Genomic DNA, 19,995 nt, shown 5'->3' with positions numbered 1-19,995 from the left:
TGCTGTTAATGTCTTTTCACCTGACCTACCATTTTGAAGGGAAATGGAAGCTGAAGCTGGGGGAGGATTAACCTTGATGTGGCAACGATTTCCTTCCCATTCTTTTCCACATCTGTGAATAAGATAAAAAAAATAAATTTGTGAGAAAGGAGGGCCTGGGAATGTGTTTAAGCCGAGAATGTAGGGAACATGCTGAAGGATGATAGAAAGCACTGGAAATTACAGTTCAGGTAGTCCAAATGCTCTTGGGCATTTATAGCTGTGTTCAGAATGCATAACCTGCAGGATCAACATTTATGGACTGAAAAGGCAAATTATAAATACAAAAAAACAAACCAGGAAGGCTCATAAGCAGCCCCTACATTAGCTGCTCTGTCATCACTGTCCATCACCAAACAGCATTATTCTACACCAATACTTGCCCAGTGTGACTCATTCCCCTGTTATTCCTGTTTTCTTTGGGTCTAGTGAGAATAAGAAACATTTCTGAGTAGAGAGGCCAACCCCCGCAGTGGAGAGGAAGGCCTGGGAGCAGGGAAGGGAGAGAAAGAATCTGTGTTTCTTTTTCTTTCTTGCTATCTAATCATTTGTTATTTTATTCTTCTTTTCAAAATACAATCCTTAACCAAATGTCCACTGAAAAACTAACTAACCAAAATAAACCAGCCACTATAACCCTTCCAAATGACTGTAAAGTTGCTGATCTCTTCACTTTAAGGGGCTAGAGGTTCATTTGTGGAATCCATAGAGTACACTCTCAATCTCACCATATATGAATGCAATTGAGAGATAGAAAGAATCAGCTTAGTGCATTGGTTTCATTGACCTATGACTACATAAATCCAGAAGCATGTCTATAATCCCTATCTAGGATGGTCTAGAATCCTGGTAATTATGATGGCCTTTTGCCTTTTACAGATGCTTGGCTCCTTCTCTCCATGACCATTTTGTTTTAATATTTTAATTTTCAGCCAATAAACCACACAGAGACTGTTACATTGAGTTTTAAAATAAGGATAGGTAAATCTATATATTGTGTGAATTACACATATACAAACAATATTAAAAGAACATTATTAAGGTTGGAAAGTCAAGCACTCAAAGGTAGGAAATCCCAGAATTAAGGTTGCTTGTACAACCTTAAATTGGCCCCCTTGTGCCTGTGCATTATGATGCAGTCTTTAATTATATGATCACAACTCTTTTTGTTTCTATATAAAGGGGCTAGGGGGAAGAAAGAGATTTCAGACATTTATGTAGTTTAAGGCCAGAAAGGACCACTAGGTCATTTAGTCTGACCTCCTACATATTACAGGCCATTACATTTCACCGTGTATTGAGCCCAACTTGTGTTTGACTGAAGCATATCTTCCAGAAAGATATCCAGTCTTGATCTGAAAAAATCAAGAGATGGAGAGTTCACTACTTTGTAGTTTGTTTCAAGCATCAATCACCCTCGCTGTTAAAAACTGTGCCTTATTTCTAATTTGAATTTGTCTGGTTTCAGCTTCCAGTCACTGGTTCTTGTTATGCTGTTTTACTAGATTAAAGAGCCTTTTTTGGCACTCAGTGTTTTCTCCCCATAAAAGTACTTATACACTGCAATCAAGTCATCGCTCAGTCTTCTTTCTGATAAACTAAACTGTTTGAGCTCTTTGCATCTTTCAACGTACCGTATTTTCTCCAGCCTTGCATCTTTTTTTTTTTTTTTGGTGTTCTCTTGTGCACCCCTCATATTTTTCAACATTCTTTTAAAAATATGGACAGAAGTACTGGATACAGTAGGGCAGTATTGGTCTCACCAATGCCACATACAGAGGGACATTTGCCTCTCTAGTCTCCTGTTTACACATCCAAGGATCACATTAGCCCTTTCTGTCACAGCATGTTGAGATGCTTGTCCACTATAACTCCTAAATCCTCTTCAGAGTCATTACTTTCTGGTATACAGTACCCTGTTCTGTAGGAATGGCCTTGCCTTCCTTGTGGCTAGAGGTAAGACATTTTGTGAAACAAGAGAAGAATAGAAAGAGAGTTCACCTACTAGTCAAGACTTCCAGCCTTGGCTTCACTACTTAATTTACTTTTTCCCTTTTATCTGTTGGTAGGGAAAACTTAGTGTAGTATCAGCCACTAGAATAGAATGTAAATCCATCATACAAGCCCTGTTTGTAATCTGGAGATTCACCCAAATCCTTCTGAGGTTTGGCCCTTCATTAATTACAAATTGGCATTTCCCAAACAAGAAGTTGCAAATGTTATTTTCTCCCTCCTGCTGAGATACCTGCAGATTTCACTAAACCTGGAAATAAAATGGGATGGGCTGGGCTTCCCCTCCCAGTCAAAACCCAACCCAGCATATGTAGATGTAGCTTTTTCTGAATCCAAACTCTTTTCTGGATGGAGGGGAGGAAGGTGTACAAAATGTCTTTACAAAAGTTTGCCTACATTCATGTAGGGCCAGATTCTGATCCTTCTTCTCATGTTGAATAGCACCTTATACCACATATGCGCTCACTGACTTCAGTGAGACCATTTGTGGAGAGTGTACTCTCCAATTTGAATGGCGGGATCTGGTCCTTAATGATTAAAGAACGATGTTAAACATAGCTAGTCCATGAATTAAAAACAATTGCAAACAATATTTCTGTACAAGCCATACAGTGAAATCTCAATTATCCCAATCGAGTGGGGGACATTGGGAATGCTGAGATAACTGAGAGAATTTTCAAAATCAATAAATCAAATGGGCATGACCTTATTTAGGATAACAAGGAGCTTTGGGTGACTGAGATTCAGAAAAATGACACTACAGTTTGTCAGCAATCCACAGATGACATCCTGCATTACATCACTTTCATATCAGATGCAAAGAAATCTCTCAATATCCAGTGTCTGCCTGAGATCTGGCTGAGGTGGCACTGGTGGGGAGAGGGAAATTTGTCAGCTCTATAACATTGCCCTCAGATTGTTAAGGCAAACTTCAACCTTAGTGTACAACGGAATTTCTCACTGTTTTGTAATACCCGAATAGCCATTGCCACAAAAATTACCCTTTTTATATGGTGGCAAGAAGACTGCACCCCTTACTGACAGATTCAGATTTTGGCACAATGATCGAGGCATTCATGGCTCTTGGTTTGGTTACTGTGATTCTCTATTCCTAGGTATGAAATTGCTGATCTTGTAAAAGTTAAAATTGATCAAGAATACAACAGCTTGACTGCTCAACAACATAGGCTGTAGAGAGCATGACTCCAAGGTGTTTCACTGGCTCCCCAGTGAATTTCAGCTCAAACACAAGGACTTCTATTCTCCCAGACATTCCCAATTTACAGCTTTACACTGCATGATTAGCACAACAGCAGTGTTCAGTGGAACACAGAACTGTTGACCCTAAGAGTGAAACTCATGCATGCAGGAGACCGAACTTTATCTGAAATTAATTCATAAACCTGGAGCTCACTCCTGGAAGAGACCAAGGTGATCCTAAAACCATCAGCAGAACCAAAGGGAAAACCCTATTTCTTTGACCAAGCCTTCACACAGGAACTCAGTACTAAAAAAAACAACACAGGAAAATGAACTAAACAGAACCAACCAAACCCCTACAACTGAAAGGAGAGAGGGATGTATGTGTACATCTCTATGGACTTGATCCTCCATTGCCTTGTGCCTTGCATAATCACTTACATCTTTGCAAAATGAGTGTAAAATGTCATCATTCTGATCTGGTGGTGATTTACACTCACTTTGCCCTCTGCACAGGTATATATGACTAGCAAAGGTGGAAGGCAGCAGAAAAATCAATCTCATGGTCTCTCTTCGTCCTGTTTTGTAAGTAAAAAAAAAATCTCCAAAAAAGATGTGCAAGGCAAGCTTCTGATTCAACAGCAAATTAGACTGTAAACTCTAAATTAGACTAAAAGAAAAGGAGTACTTGTGGCACCTTAGAGACTAACCAATTTATTTGAGCATAAATTATTGGTTAGTCTCTAAGGTGCCACAAGTACTCCTTTTCTTTTTGCGAATACAGACTAACACGGCTGTTACTCTGAAACCTGTCATTAAATTAGACTAGACTCTATCAGGGCAGGGAATATGTTTCCATGTGTGTTTGTAAGGCAAATTACAAAATAAGGTCCAATCCGGACTGTGGCCTTTGGGCATTATTGGAATAATACAAATAATAAATAACAGTAATCATAATATCAGGCAGATATATAAGGAAATGAAGGAAGATTTCTTAGCCTTCATTATATAGATATATGTAATCTTGGTATCTTACTGTCTTGAAGTGAACTTTAATTGCTCTAACAGCACCAGGTAGGTCTGTGCAGCTTGTGGTATAAAGCCAAGAGTCAGGTCACTTGAAGTCAAGTTAATGAAGGAGAACACTCCTAATTACCCTTCCCACTGCTGTGGTTACACCGTACTCACAGCACATTACTTTCAGTTGAAAGGCAGATGAGTTCCTTCCTTCAAAGTCACTATTGCTTTCCTCTTAAGATTTCGGTAACTGGGGATACACAAATTATGATGTGAAGGAGACACCCTCCAGGACAGAGGTCAAATATGCTCTCTGGGCAATGTGTTAAGTCTCCACCTCCACTCCTGCAGGGGTGGCAGGAGTTTTGAAGGCATTCCTTAAAAAAGCCTCTCCTACCCTGGAGCTATTCATTTTATTTTGAAGACAGGCGATTGTAGAAGTCACTGAATAAATCCCTTGAGCCAGAAGTTCCACATTAAGAGCATACAATTAATTTGCTTGGACTAATTGCTTGCTGACTAATTAGCAGTAGCATATTTCAAAGAAGTGCTAGGTTTCTAAAAGCCATCCAACTCCTACCTGAACTAGGGAGATAACCATTCCTATCCATCCAGGCAAGGGGCATCCTCATAGTGAAAACAGGAAGAGGAAGAGAGAGAAACAGATAAACCAGCATTTAGAATCCTTCCATCCTAGTACACAATACTAATCTATCCTGCCTGATAAAATGTCTTCTGCTATTAGCAAGTTCAGATGGGAGAGTCATCCTGGAGTGGGACGGTTTTAACTCTTCCAACTTTGCCCCTAGGATTTCCAACTCATTACTCCCTAATACCTATACTGGTAATGCTGTGGAATGAACTATAGCACTGCCTATGTTTCTGCACCCTGGGACTGTGGTCGTGGCTCGTTTAACTCAGGAAATAAGGAACAGACAAGATTTTTTCCTTCTAGATGTTCGTACAGGGCAGGTCTAATTTACCAGGAACATGTCTGGATGACACAGTGCTGCATCTCAGGTTACAGAACTTTACATTACATTAAGGACCGTACATGTAAAACTCAGAACAATTAGAACTAATGCAAATGCTTATTTCCAATGCCTTCAATTTGATTTAAATATCTCCACCTTGGATCTGATTCTCTACTTGTGCAGTCATTTGCACTTGTGCAAAGTGGATGTAAAATGCTACCTCCCTGATGTAATAGCATTATACACCACCTTTGCACAGGTGTAAATGACACCACCAGTGCAAGGCAGTGGAGAATCAGGCCCCTGACCTTCAAACGTAGAGGTGATAAGAGCTCCTCATTAGCTGAGAAGGAAAAACACACAGTGAGCTGTATTTTCAATGAAGGGCTTGATGTATTTGAATAACTGAATGCTGAAAGCTGCTGTTTTCCCTACAGCAATAGTTACTAACGTTCCATAATGAGGAAGCTGCATGGATGTCAAACAGTGTTCTGCAGTTCTCTTTTAGAATCCTGCAATCCTTTGTCAACCCATTTTATTGGCAATACCTCATTCAAGGGCTCTCCTGTTTAGAGTGGGATTTGATAAATGGAAAAACTACTTCTAATCACAAATAAATGCTTCAGCTAAAAGTATTAAATTTACCCTCCTCACGTGAAAGTGAACCTCTTAAATGCCAGATAAAATTTCAATAAAGTAATTTAAAAGGCAGATTAAATATCAGAAAACTTCCTATGATAAGCCAAATTACTAATCACTGCCAGGAACTTTTTGTGATAATGGAAATGCAGACAGAATAATCCCGTGTGTTTGTTTATTTCAGTCTATACAAATATATATAAAGGAGTGCCTAGCCAAAGCCCTAGGCACCCCAACACAAGTTATGGGAACCCAATATAATAATTGTTAGCTAACCTAATAACATTAAACAAAACTCAGTACCCTGCAGAACTCGCACAAACCTTCCCACCCTCCTGCCCCGCAGACTCAGACTTCCATCAAGCCCTTCCCTTACAGAATAGACAGAGAAAATAGATGGGATTGTGGACACAATATGCATATAAAAATGTAAAAATACCACCAGCACACCATAGGAAATCAAATTTCAACTTTTGTCTGATACAAGAAGCAACTCAATCTGCTTCTGACATACAGTCCTCAGTTAACTAATGGCAAGTACAGAGTTAACCATCCCTGCCCTTAAATCAGCATCAAGCCGCACCCTCTCCCCTCTTCTTCACTCCCAAGCCACAGAACTTTCAGTTAGCCGCTGGGCCAAACTAAACTTTTTCCCCCCACTGTGAGCCCTCTTGGCATCTCCTAATTTCACTTCCATTAGTCACAGAGAAAGCATGATGAGCCATGTCATGTATAAATTCAAAATGGCCCTAGAGCAAGCTAACGTAGTCAAACAATTGTTTCCTTCGCATGTGATCAGAATTAGGGAAAGGGGACAAGACATGGATGAGGATGAGCATTGACATTGCAAGATGTTCTTATTTTTAAAACTAAGATTTAAATTTTTAAATTTTTTTATTGACATTTTTGGACTGACAATGATTTTTTACTTTGGTTGTTGTATACGCCTGGGATACGCCTGCCTCCTAAACTTCACACTGCGCTAATCTCCCGACTGCTTCCTGATCACAAATTCACTATTGCTACATTTGTAATATGGGTATATGGTGATTATAATGTAGTGCCTACTGTGTGCAGGATGGGTGCTATAGCCATTCATGCCATTCAACATACTCCGGCCTGGGCAACGGCTAGTGGTGGGGCCAAGGTGTAAATGAAAGAAACAGTTTTGTTCTCTGGGAAACGCAGAGACTTTAGTTATGCCCAGTTGCAGTGTAGCGACAGAGGGTTCCTTGCACTCCCACCCCTGTTTTCCCCGGGCATCCAGGGGATAATTGGGCATAGTCTAGACAATATTAAACATAAATTGGCAGTCCAGGCATCCAGGTTCCCAGACCCTTGCCAGCTCACCTGGCAGGGTGATGGGAAGCCAGGAACCCTGGAGGCACTGGGAGTCCCGGCTCCTGAGATTACAGCTCCTTGGCAGCTCAGGCTACTCATTTCTGTGGCTCCAAGGCAGCCGCCACGGAAAACTGCCTGGAGCTGAGGCTTCATTCCCGTTCATGGAAGGTTTCAAAGTTTCATTCCTAATCAGAACCAAACCCTCCGTGAACTGGATTTACCTTCCTCAGCTCAGCTCTAATTTTAAACGTAGAGTTGCATAAATATTAGCTGCCTATCTTCAGCTAGAACACAGTGGATCTGAATGTGATCAGTTACACTGCTTTTAAACTGGAGTAACTCCATTTACTTTATTGGAATGACGCCTGATTTAAACCAGCAGGATGCCCCCCGAATGAATATTTTTCTTTATATCTTATACCTTCCTAAAGGAATATACATATGTGCAAATTGCTTGTTTAATCATTTGCCTTAGTGGCTTTGTACATTATGATATGCACAGCAATCTCCATGGAGTATCACACAACCAGAGTGATGTGGATGTAGGAGAAAGTTACATTTCCTTAGCTCTTCAAAGAAACAGCTGCTAGTTTATGTAATCCTTAAATCCAAGTTAAAATATGTTGCACACACTGTATATTATGGCAGAATTTGGCCCAGTGAGGACTACAGAAATGAAATGGAACAATTCCCATAGGAGACGATCAGACTTGAAATCTATCATTTCAAACATGTACAATCATTTTAATGCTATCTTTTCTCACCTTCTTAAATAATGGTTCTTTTGTGTCTAGTGTTAGAGATTTTTCACTGTCATATAAAATAACACTGCTGGCTAAAAGCCAATAATGAGACACTACAGAAAATAACTCCTGGTTCTGAAGAAAAGAAAGGTTTATGCTAGGTTCAGTAAACAGGAAAATGACTGCCTCACCAGCTAAACCATTAAACAAAATAAAACTTACAAAATCTATTTTCCAGAAAAAATATTTGGTTTATTTTTTTTAATGTAAAGTGATTGTTTTTGATGCAATATTTCTTGGTGAAAAGAACATTTCGACACTATCACATTTAGAGGTCAAACCACCAAATAAGGCTTGTCGTTTCATCTAAACTGGTGTTGACATTAAAATGCAACACCACTGAAAAGAAACTGAGAGGCTGAAAGTGGTGTCATGGGTTAAACACACTGGCCATTAGCCACTAGAGATCAGAGTTCAAGGCTGGCTCAAGTCACAAGGGAATACCAATATCCAATGGCTTCATCCTAGCCCACAGTTTTTGCTTTTTACAAAAGTACCATGCCACAACGCAGGACAATAAATTAATCCTTGCTTAAGAGAAACTCTAGAGTAATAGCAGGAATGTTGTGAATTAAGCAGTGGGGCCCTTTGTCCAGCTGGATGGAGAAGGTGAATTGCTCCCTTTAACTGGAGGGATGGGGCTGTCCAGCAGGCTGGTAGCAAGGGGCATGGTGCCTCTTTAAGGTGCCCCTCCCTGAAAGAATTACCTGTTCCAGCTAAAGAAGCAGGAAGCAGTACAGGCAGACCGGATTGGCATGCGGGAGATGCTGCCTCCTTTCCCGCCAACTGACGAGAAGGGAAAAGGGACATATTTATTCTCAGGGCAGTTCAGGGAAAGCCCTCTTTAATCCGGACCGGGCTAGCAGCACCCACCCTCCCAGCCATGGAAGTAGTTAAAATATCAGGTTTCTTCATTATATGCGATGGCCATTACACTAGTCACTCCTTTCCTTGGGGGGCTGGGAAGGAATTTTCCCTCACTGCCAGAATGGCTGAGGCAGAGTGTGGTGTGTGGGAGGGGTTCACTACCACACAGCAAGTTAGGGATCTGATGGGGTAAGAAAATCGGGGTTAGGCTATCATGTCGCAACTCATTATGGAAGCTTGTGGTGGATGTCCAGTTCAGTTAATTCCATACGAATGGATACATATAAATATAAAACAGAACAGATGGGGATTAGAGATCAATAAAAAATCACTTTGATACAACTGATTGGTAAAGGATTTAAAGAAGACATCCTTTAAAGGAGCAGAAAAAGGGGGTTTAGGGCTCCTATGACTGGTATGGGACGTAGTCAACCACCCCTTCTTTACAGCCCACATTAACTTACCTACAAGTGGGAGTGGCAGGGTCCCAGCAGTGGGCTGGGTGGAACCAGGATGGAAAAGGGAAGGTCTGACAGCAGCCCCCACATCTCTAGAAATGTATATGGAATTACCTGCACTATTTTACCTGTCAGATACTCCCAGATATTTAAGAATAAAGCTGCAGCCTAATTAAAACTACATCCAATGTTTCCTGTCCTTCTGGCATTGTTGGACAATGTAGCTAGGGGTAGAGTTAAAAGACTGTACTAGTATAATAGGTCTCCATGCTACAATTGCGTAAAAAGGGTTTGACTCCCTTTTCTCAGTTTGCACTCCCCCCATCCCTTTTGCAAGGCTTTCCCTCTCTTTATATTCCCCCTTCTCTCTCTTCTCATTTCCTAGTTATAATTTTTGTAGGGTATTGAGTGTGGAATCTGAAAAAGGACTAATAGATGACAACAGAATCTCTGCATTGATCAAATTACGGCTAGGAGCCTGCCCAGTGTCTGACCATTGTATGTACTTAGTCAATCATAGTAAAAACGTCCTTCTCTGTGACAAGTGCCACCAAATTCACATACAGTTAAAATAAGAGAGAGAATTTGTAGAGGAAACAATGGGTTGCAAAGCTGCACCTGAATGCAGAAGGTACAAACACTGTAGCTTTAAGACAAATCTGGTGGCTTCAGAGAAGAAAGCTTTTGCTTAATGATCATTTTTTTGCTAGAACAGATGGGGATTAGAGATCAATAAAAAAATCCAATAAAATACCTAAATATATTTACACTGGCTAGATTTTACCATGATCATCTTCCTTTTACTGTTTTGCTCTTATTTGTTTTTATGTCTGTTTATTCATATTCCCCTTTATCCCTCCATGGTCTCTTGTTGCATTCTTTCTTGATTTAAAACAAACAAATCTATTGTCATGTTAATTTCATTATGATTTACTCTCTGTGTTTTTTCTTATCTGTAATTCTAGTGTTACTTGTCTCTTGGTTATATTTTCATGTCTGTTTGAGCATTTCCACATTGGGATGCTATAACCTCTTTTGGACTTTTGTCTCTTTTTTTCCTTTCATTTTAAGCTGTTGTGGTTCTGCAGCTGAATTGAAAGCATCTTATTTTACAAGCTGGAGTTTGTTGACATGAATAAACCGGATTCCGCAATAAACGCTGGTCTTATTACTGTGCAATAATCAGAGAGAGTCTGCGGCACTGCATTATTTAGACATGACTGAACTATCAGTTCTATAGTGATAGGAAAGGGACATTTATCCCAGTCAAAGCCAGTCTGCTTTCAATAGTTGTTTACCCTCTGAATATCTTTCAAATGAATAAAGAAAAGGAGTACTTGTGGCACCTTAGAGACTAACCAATTTATTTGAGCATGAGCTTTCGTGAGCTACAGCTCACTTCATCGGATGCTTGGTTAGTCTCTAAGGTGCCACAAGTACTCCTTTTCTTTTTGCGAATACAGACTAACACGGCTGTTACTCTGAAACCTTTCAAATGAATGAATCTGCAAAGCCCTGATAAATTAAAGTCAGTCATTTAAAAGGCTTGAGCAATGACTATGTTTCATTGTATGTATTATGCCACACATCTTTGTTAAAAAAAAATCTGTGATAAAATTTATTTTCCCTTTTTAAAAAAAATCTTGGTCTGGTCTTCTTATCAGTTAAAATGGCCTGCTTTAATCTGAGCCTGCCAGCATAGGACATTACTCCTGCCAGGTGGGTTGCAGTACATATTGGAGATTCTAAATCACTTTGTTATTCCCAGACAATCATAACTTCATCTGCTCCCACTGGATACAACATTACACAATAATATCTAACACAGCCTCTTCTTAACATTTTACAAGTCAGGTGCACAACTGTAGCACCAGAGTGCATCAAAATTATGAAATGAATTCTTTCAAAACTTTTCTTTTTCATGTTTCAGTTGTATGCTTCCAGGAATGAAAAGCAGCAGCTCTGCACTATCGAACTTCCACATTATACGGAAACAGTGGTTTACCTTCCATCTGAAGCATTCATTTCCTAGCAAAGGCAGCACAGTAAATTGTTGGCATCATAGGCATCAACTCCATCAGTGCTCTGGGGCTCAAACACCCACCGAAAAAAAATAGGGGGTGCTCACCACCTGCAGGGCCGGATTAATCTTTTGTGGGCCACGCCCCCTGCTCTGCCTATGCTCCGCCCTGAGGCCTTGCTCTGCCTCTTCCCCCTCCCTGAGGCCCCACCTACCACTCTGCCCTGAGACCCTGCCCCCGCTTGGCCTCTTCCCCCTACGGTCCTGCCTACACTCCACCCTGAGGCCCCACCCCTGCTAGCCTCTTCTCCCTGAGACCCCCACCTGCCACTTAGAGGGGAGGGAGTGGAGAGAAGCACCCACTGGCACAAACAAAAGTCAGCGGCTGTGGTTGGTATACTCCACATGTAAAACAATAATATCATGACGACGTCCCCACATGGATTGTAGTTGTCCTCTTTTGATACCCACAAATGAATCCCATCGCAATTAGGGGAATTCTCGCTCCCATTTCCAGAAATATAGCTTAAATGATAAGATATTTAGCGGACTCTAGGACACTATATAAATAATTACATAAAAAAGTCCTGACATGAGAAGAATGTAATGAAGGTTGCATAGTCAAGCCCTCAAATGTTAGGATATAGCAGAATTAAGGATGCCTGTGCACCTATAATTCAGGCTTCTTTTGCACAGGAATTAAGAGAATGTCTTTAATTACAGAACCCCCATGCTACTATTTCCTCCAACACTGGGAATGTTACCTCTGGCATTTCCTCATGCCCGAGTACTGGAATTGGTTAGTCTCTAAGGTGCCACAAGTACTCCTTTTCTTTTTGCGAATACAGACTAACATGGCTGCTACTCTGCAACCTTAAAATAGTCTTTGGTAGGCAACTTCCTATTTTTTTTAAAAGGAAAAGGAAAAACCAGATTTTATTCTGAACAGGGTAACAACTCCTCCATCATCACCAGGGTTTAAACCCTGCAACTTCAGCACTGGGAATGACCACATAAGCTGGCAGTACAAAAAGAATGAAACGTTAGCCTCCATCCACATTCCTGAAACTTACTGAACAAATTACATGGCCTGGAAGCTGCTTGTCTGCCAGAGTTCAATGGTGGGTTGAATGGTTTACTTCATGCCACTCTGCTGCAACTAAATCCTGCATGTCCTCCTTAGTGCCCAGCACTCCCTGAGTATAAAGTGGCACCCTTTCAAATAGCCACAACACTTCTCCACTCTATAAGCTAGATCCTCAGTTGCAGCCTACGAACACTTGGTGCAGGTGAGGAAGCAGGAGTCCAAAAGTGTCCATTGCTCTCCCCCGATCCTGGCATCACTCTGCAATAGGCCAGTCACTGGTGCAAATTGAAGCTGCAACACCTGGCAAGAGCCCTAGGGCTAGAAATGGCACCCAAGGATCTTTAGGGCACATGGAACCCTGCTCTTGTTCCCTTCCTCTGGCCATGGCCCTAAGCCGCCTGTTGGGAGAGGGTGGCATGGAGCCACAACAGGGGTTCTAGATCACCCGAGGATCTCTGGAGGCTTGATCCACAGTGTTTAGGGCTTTTGTGCACCAACTGAGTGAGGCCCAGAATCAGAATCTATTTCTTTTTAAGTTGTGTAAATCTCACCAGTCAGGTCTTTTCATTCACCTATTTTTCCCAAATACAAAGACACTGACGTTTTTCATCTATCTGAAACATAAAACATAAGTTATCACTGCAGAGCTGCGGTGGATGGTGCCCACTACGACACGAACATAAAGAGAACTATAAAGTAGGAACTTTGCCTCACCCTTCTATTCCACACAACAAACAGTCATAACCAAACAAATGATACACCATTTCACAATGCTTCTCACACAGTTAGGGTGCTGAGACAGAAATACTGCAACTAATACTTTGCATTCTTGACAAGGAAAGAAAATCATAATGATCCTATTAGCATATAACGTTGAGAAGCATCCTGGAAAGCACTCACAAAAATTATTTGAATTAGTCAGTTCAGTGGCTTATATAGGAGAATGCAGTGATGGGAACATATGACAGCTTCTCTTCTGACACAAACACTGCATCCTGAAAAGATGTTTCCTTTTTTTTTTTTTTTTATTACTAGACAGACTTTTTCCTACCAGTTGTAGTGAATCTGTTCATATGGAAACCAGACTGACCTCAAGTTTCTCCTGTTTTCTAAGGCATAACTAAGGTCTTTTATAAAATTGTCAATTTTTTCTGTCCATAAATGCTACCTCTGTCCTCCAAGATGCACTGGTTTCTACAGATTTTACAGCCCACTGTTTCATCTATCAGCTCTCCAACTTTTGCATCTTTGTTACTTATATTGTGGCAGTACCGCAAAGCCACAATCAGGATGAGGGTCTGTACACCTAGAAGAAAGAATGGTTCCTCCCTCACAGGATTCAGAGTATAAAAAGACAGATATTGAGTAGAAAGGAGGGAGATAAATTATATAAACAAAATGGTAAGGATGATGATAGGCATATGCCACGTTAGTTCCTGTGTTGCCAACTCTTGCAATTCTATCACTCATGACATTTGGTTTGTTTTTAAAGCCCTAACTCCTGGAGTCATGTGAATATGTGAGAATCTCAGCTTTCATTTAAAAAAAAAGGGCAAGTTTCTAGCCCTTATGGCTGCAGGAAAAAAAGCTTAAAACATGACCCAAGTACATTCTAAAGATTCAAAAGCAAGAATTTAAATAAAAAGAATGCAAAAAGTCAATGTCATGATTTTTCAGGGCCTGATTTATGATGTTTGCACATTTGCAGTTGGTAATACTATAGTTCCTTTTTAAGATATAGATATAAACTTATCCCTAACTTATTTTCTAGTTTTGAAAGGCCCTATTTACCTGCAAGTACACATGTGCCAGTGGATCAACACCATTAAAAAATAAGATTAAAAATACTAAATTCCCCTGTTATGCCAAATTCTCCTCTGACCCATAACCCCATCTCAGGCTCATTGAGAGAGTAACACCTAGTCCTACTTTAAGGGTTTTCTGGGTCTCTCTATTTCATTTTTGTCAGCTGAAATGATACTCCAGATTCCAGAGGGAGGGACTCAGGATTGTGAAGGTGCAACTCTGTGTCTGTCTCTGGCCTTCTGGAGGTCTGGCTTCATGTCTCAGGAGCTGGTTGAGGCTCCTACCCCATGGGTCTTTCCTCAGGAGTCCCTGGGGCTTAAATTCAGGCTCGGAGGAGTGGGTGGAAATGGAGAAACCCTCTATGATTCCTTCCCTCCTACTCCCACTGCTGCTCTGGCTGCAGCCAAAAAAATCTCTTATCTCTTGGGGGGTCAGGACTCTGTTCCCTCATATGACAGTCCTTGAGGGGCTGGGCTAGTGAGGCCTAGTGGAGTTGGGTAGGAAGGAAAGGGGTTAATCCTAGCCTGTAGCTTTAAAAAGAGAAGTGCATTTTCAATGGCAAGCAGTTTTTCATTAATGTACTTCTTGAAGTTGTTGTGCAGTGATCACTGGGCACTGTTAAGCTGTCACCACATGATAATGTTTATTTATTTGCAGTTTCTCATAACTCTTTAAAACTAGGTGCTTTTGTTTTTTAAACCTTACTCTAATCAGGATAAACTTCAGTGCTATTAAGTACCGTACTTCAAAAGTTTCAACTATTCTCCTAAAGAGACTAAAGCAACTTTATATTGTATGAATACCTTTAATTGGCAGCGGAGGTTAACCGTAGGACAGGAAGTCATGTGCCAGAGTAGACTATGGAATGGTTCACCATAGCTATTTATTGTAAATCTCACAGAGCTGGTCTGTGCCAGAGCAGTACATTCTCACATGCTCCAGAGGAAATGCTAATCCACAGGCCTGTTTGTAAATGACAAATAAAAAAACCAGCTGCTTGTGTACTTTATGGCATTGGCAGCTGGTACCCAAATAAGTAGTGGGATTGGAGGTGAATATCTGCAACCTGCCCCTCTATCCTGCAAGCTGATCATATTTTCAAAGTGAAAAAGCTGAGGTCAAGGGGATCACAGAGAACTATGTTGGCAATGGATGAAGGAGCTTGGCAGTAGATGAGGGAATTAAAAGGAATGCCTGCTTCCCTCTCACACTTTTCAGATCAAAGAACTGGGACACTTTTCTGTAAAAGGCAGGGTGGGAGAAAACAGTTTCTTTCTCGGTCATCCCTTTACTGTTCTCGCCTGATCTCACATTCTCCCCCTTCAATCTCTGTCTTACCTTAACACACCATTTTTCCTACACCCTCTAATTGACTCTCCCACCTTCCCATCCCCCCTCCCAACTAAGAACTTCCTAAACCTTCTTAGCTTCCTCAAACGCCTCACCAGGTCAGAAACATACCACATTCCTCCCTCAGGAGGAAGAATCCGCCTCTTCCTACCTAGCCTCTCTACTGCTCAGAACCATGTCCCTCAGTTCTGAATCCTCCACTACACACCCCTCGGACTCAGAATCTTTTCTCCTCCGAGCTGAGCTGAGCCAGAATGAGGTAGGGACATAAACTGCACTTTACTCACTTGATGAAGGGATTAAATAGCTGAATTATAGGGCAGTGAATTACTTCCTTTTGGAAACAAAGAGGGGTCTGGAAAAGAATTGTAACTCAGGTCTGACTCATAAACAGGCTGAGCCTAAAGTTTCATTCAAGCCCTAACATTATATATTCATTTACTTGTTATCTTGAGAAATGCAGTTGGAAACCTACTCTAATCATATATTGGTTAAACCTACAGTTAAATGCAGTTGGAAACCTATTCTAATCATAATTGGCTTTGCACATTTTCCCACTACTTATCCCATTTTTAGTAAGTGAAAACAACCATCATTATTATGAACTAGTGAAGATTTGGAGGGCCATACAGCATACATATCCCAACGTTTGATACCATAATATTCCATGATCATATACAATTCTTGCAGTTCAAGTAACAGCACACACGCATCAACTCACAATCTTTTGCGCTAGAAACACAGGCCTCTACCACTGAAGTTTAGAAGAATCTCCATTTGCTTTCCATGGCATTAGGGCTTATACACGTGAGTTGCATCATATATGCATTTAACTTACGCGAATTCAACTATACGCGCTCAGAAAAAAAGAAAAATAACAAGATACCTGTAAATAGTAAATTGTGGAATTTCTATATAAGATCCCACTAACAACCGGAAATGAAAAAAGAAAGCAAAAAATTACAAACAAAACCAAAAAAAGTTAAATCAATTGTTTCAAAATCTAATTCAACTAGGTCTAAATTTGGGGTGATTGATCTGATCACTATTTTATTTGAACCAGTTCAATCCCTTATAAGAAGACATCTGGCAAACACTGGATTAGAACAAAGACATTTCATGCTGGAGCTGATCCATTTATTAGTAAGAGCAAACTGTACTGCTGAGCAACTGAGATTACACCTTTATGTTCAATTTCATCAGAGTGGAAATAAGTCAGTTATATTAAAAGTTATGAAAATTATAGGAGGACTACAATTCAAACAGAGACCATTTCAGAGGAATTATTAGAATGAGATTAGGCTTGAAACAGTCAGTATTACTGAAATGACAGCTATAAATCAACTGGTGATCCCACTCATATAAGGTCAGAATTTATGGCAGACCACAAGATGGAGAAGGAAAAAATACAAGGTCAAATCCTGCTTTTAAGAAACGTAGCCATTCAAATAATATGATGTGACGGTTTCATTATTCAAGGGACTGTCTTCCTTCTGGCTTTTCTTCACTACCGAGGTAAATTGACCTAAATTATGCTACTCCAGCTATGTGAATAATGTAGCTGGAGTTGACGTATCTTAGGTCAACTTACCCCGGTGTCTTCACTGCACTCTGTCGACAGGAGATGCTCTCCCATTGACTTCCCTTACTCTTTTCGGGGATCTGGAGTACTGGAGTCGACCAGAGTACAGCGTCGATCTCCCTGGTAGTGAAGACAAGCGCTTATTTTTGATCACTTGGGGATTTAAGCTTTAGAATCATAGGAGAAGGGACCTTGAGAGGTCTTCTAGTCCAGTCCTCTGTCTTCTAGTCCAGTCCTGTGCAGGACTAAGTATTATTTAGACGATTCCTGACAGGTGTTTGTCTTATCCTGCTCTTAAAGAGCTCCAATGATGGAGATTTCACAACCTCCCTAAGCAATTTAACCCAGTGTTTAACCACCCTGAGAGTTAGGAAGTTTTTCCTAACATCCAACCTAAACTGCCCTTGCTGCAGTTTAAGCCCATTGCTTCTTGTTCTATCCTGAGATGTTAAGGGGAACAATTTTTCTCCCTCCTCCTTGCAACAACCTTCTATGTACTTGAAAACTGTTATCATGTCCCCTCTCAGTCTTCTCTTCTCTGTACTAAACAAACCAATTTTTTTCAATCTTCCCTCATATATCGTATTTTCTAGAGCCTTAATAATTTTGTTGCTCTTCTCTGGACTTCCTCCAATTTGTTCACATCTATCCTGAAATGTGGCATCCAGACTTGGACACAATACTCCAGTTGAGGCCTAATCAACATGGCGTAGAGCAGAAGAATTACTCCTTGTGTCGTGCTTACAACACTCCTTTTAATATATCCCAGAATGATGTTGCTTTTTTTTGCAACAGTGTTACACTCTTGACTCGTATTTAGCTTGTGATCCACTATGACCGCCAGATCCCTTTCCACAGTACTCCTTCCTAGGCAGTCATTTCCCATTTTGTATGTGTGTAACTGATTGTTCCTTCCTAAGTGGAGTACTTTGCATTTTCCTTTCTGAATTTCATCCTATTTACTTCAGACCATATCTCCAGTTTGTTCAGAGCATTCTGAATTTTAATCCTATCCTCCAAAACACTTGCAACCTCTCCCAGCTTGGTATCCTATACAAACTTTATAAGTATACACTCTATTCCATTATCTAAATAATTGATGAAGATATTGATCAGAACCGGACCCAGAACCTATCCCTGCAGGACCCCACTTGATATGCTCTCCAGCCTATGAATTCTCTCGGAATGGTTTTCTAACCAGTTATGCACCCACCTTATAATGGCTCCATCTAGGTTGTATTTCCCTAGTTTGTTTATGAGAAAGTCATGTGAGACAGTATCAAAAGCCTTACTAAAGTCAAGAAATACCATAGCTACCACTTCCCCCCATCCACAAGCCTTGTTACACTGGCAAAGAAAGCTATTAGGTTGGTTTAATATGATTTGTTCTTGACAAATCCATGCTGAATGTTACTTATCACCTTATTATCTTCTAGGTATCTGCAAATTGATTGCTTAATTATTTGCTCCATTATCTTTCCAGGTACTGAAGTTAAAATGATTGGTCTGTAATCCCCCTTTTGCCCTTTTCCTGTCCTCTGAAATCTCACCCGTTTTCCATGACTTTTCAAAGATAATCACTAATGGCTCAGATATCTCCTCAGTCAGCTCCTTGAGTATTCTAGGATGTATTTCATCAGGCCCTGGTGACTCGAAAACATCTAATTTGTCTAAGAATTTTTAACTTGTTCTTTCCCTATTTTAGCCTCTGATCCTACCTCATTTTCACTGGCATTCGTTAAGTTAGATGTCCAATTGCTACTAAACTTTTTGGTGTAAACTGAAACAAAAAAGTCATTTAGGACTTTTGCCATTTCCAGATTTTCTGTTATTGTTTTCCCCCCCTCACTGAGTAACAGGCCAACCCTATCCTTGGTCTTCCAAGGATAGGCATCTGTGTGCCTTGTTCAGCCAATAAACTACAAGGCCAAAAGTGCAAAGAGAAATCCAATATTCCATTTAAAAAAACCCCAAAACAAATAAACCTTCAACCGTTCCACTGCTAAGTCAGCTAAATGCAAGGTTCTATATCAACATGAAGATCTTTGGTAGCAGATTTACACAATATTCTGCCTCACTTATGTTCTGGACTTTGGTGTGCTGGCTTTTTGCTCTGGACTTGTCTTAGCAGGCTTTTAATGAACAAGGAGTGAACAGCACAGTTTATTTAGCCAATGACCTGTTTTGTGAAGTAAAAGTTGAACTGGTATTTTTCTACGTGTTATTCATCACAACATTCACCTGCTTTTTTGTTAAGCTAGGTTTGCAGATGGAGCTATGCTTATTTACACCAGGTGAAGATTTGGCCCATAATTTTTATGACACTACAATAATTTACATACATCATACAGTTTGATCACAAGTTAACACCATAACAACTGCTACTTCAGTCTGTCACTTCTAGTGTAAGCCTATTACTGGAATTATCTTTCTACCTGAATTATACAGTTAACTCACCAGGCTATGCAAAATGGTTGTCCAATAATACCTAAAGGTATACAACGTTAAGTGGGGTGACAAACAACAATAAGGGTTTCAGCTTATAAAGTATGCACTTGATTAGCAATATAGAAACACTGCATCAAACTATGGAATAAAGCTGTAAATCCAAAATAGAAGATTTCAGTAGGATCAGTATGTGGCCTAAAACATATAAATCCAAGAGATAACAACTGTTCCAATAGACTGTTTTGATGTCATATAGTGACTGGAACTAGAAATTGGGGGGTGGGGGGGAACGGACGGACTGAAAGGTGTAGGTCAAATTTTGGTGCCTCAGTTTTTGGATGGCCAAATCAA

The 19,995-nt window shown here is 40.4% G+C and overlaps 1 protein-coding gene across 1 annotated transcript in view; it reads right to left on the bottom strand.

The window, feature by feature from the left end:
- MALRD1 (MAM and LDL receptor class A domain containing 1) overlaps positions 1–19,995 on the bottom strand; it is a 469,130-nt gene that overhangs the window by 10,044 nt on the left and 439,091 nt on the right. The window contains exon 37 of the mRNA XM_073334183.1: positions 30–112. Within this exon, the coding sequence (XP_073190284.1) occupies positions 30–112 (83 nt within the window). The remainder of the gene's footprint in view (positions 1–29; positions 113–19,995) is intronic.

The sequence above is a fragment of the Lepidochelys kempii genome, chromosome 2 (genome assembly GCF_965140265.1).
Source record: "Lepidochelys kempii isolate rLepKem1 chromosome 2, rLepKem1.hap2, whole genome shotgun sequence".
Lineage (NCBI taxonomy): Eukaryota > Metazoa > Chordata > Testudines > Cheloniidae > Lepidochelys > Lepidochelys kempii.
This window is presented reverse-complemented; position numbering and strand designations above follow the sequence as displayed.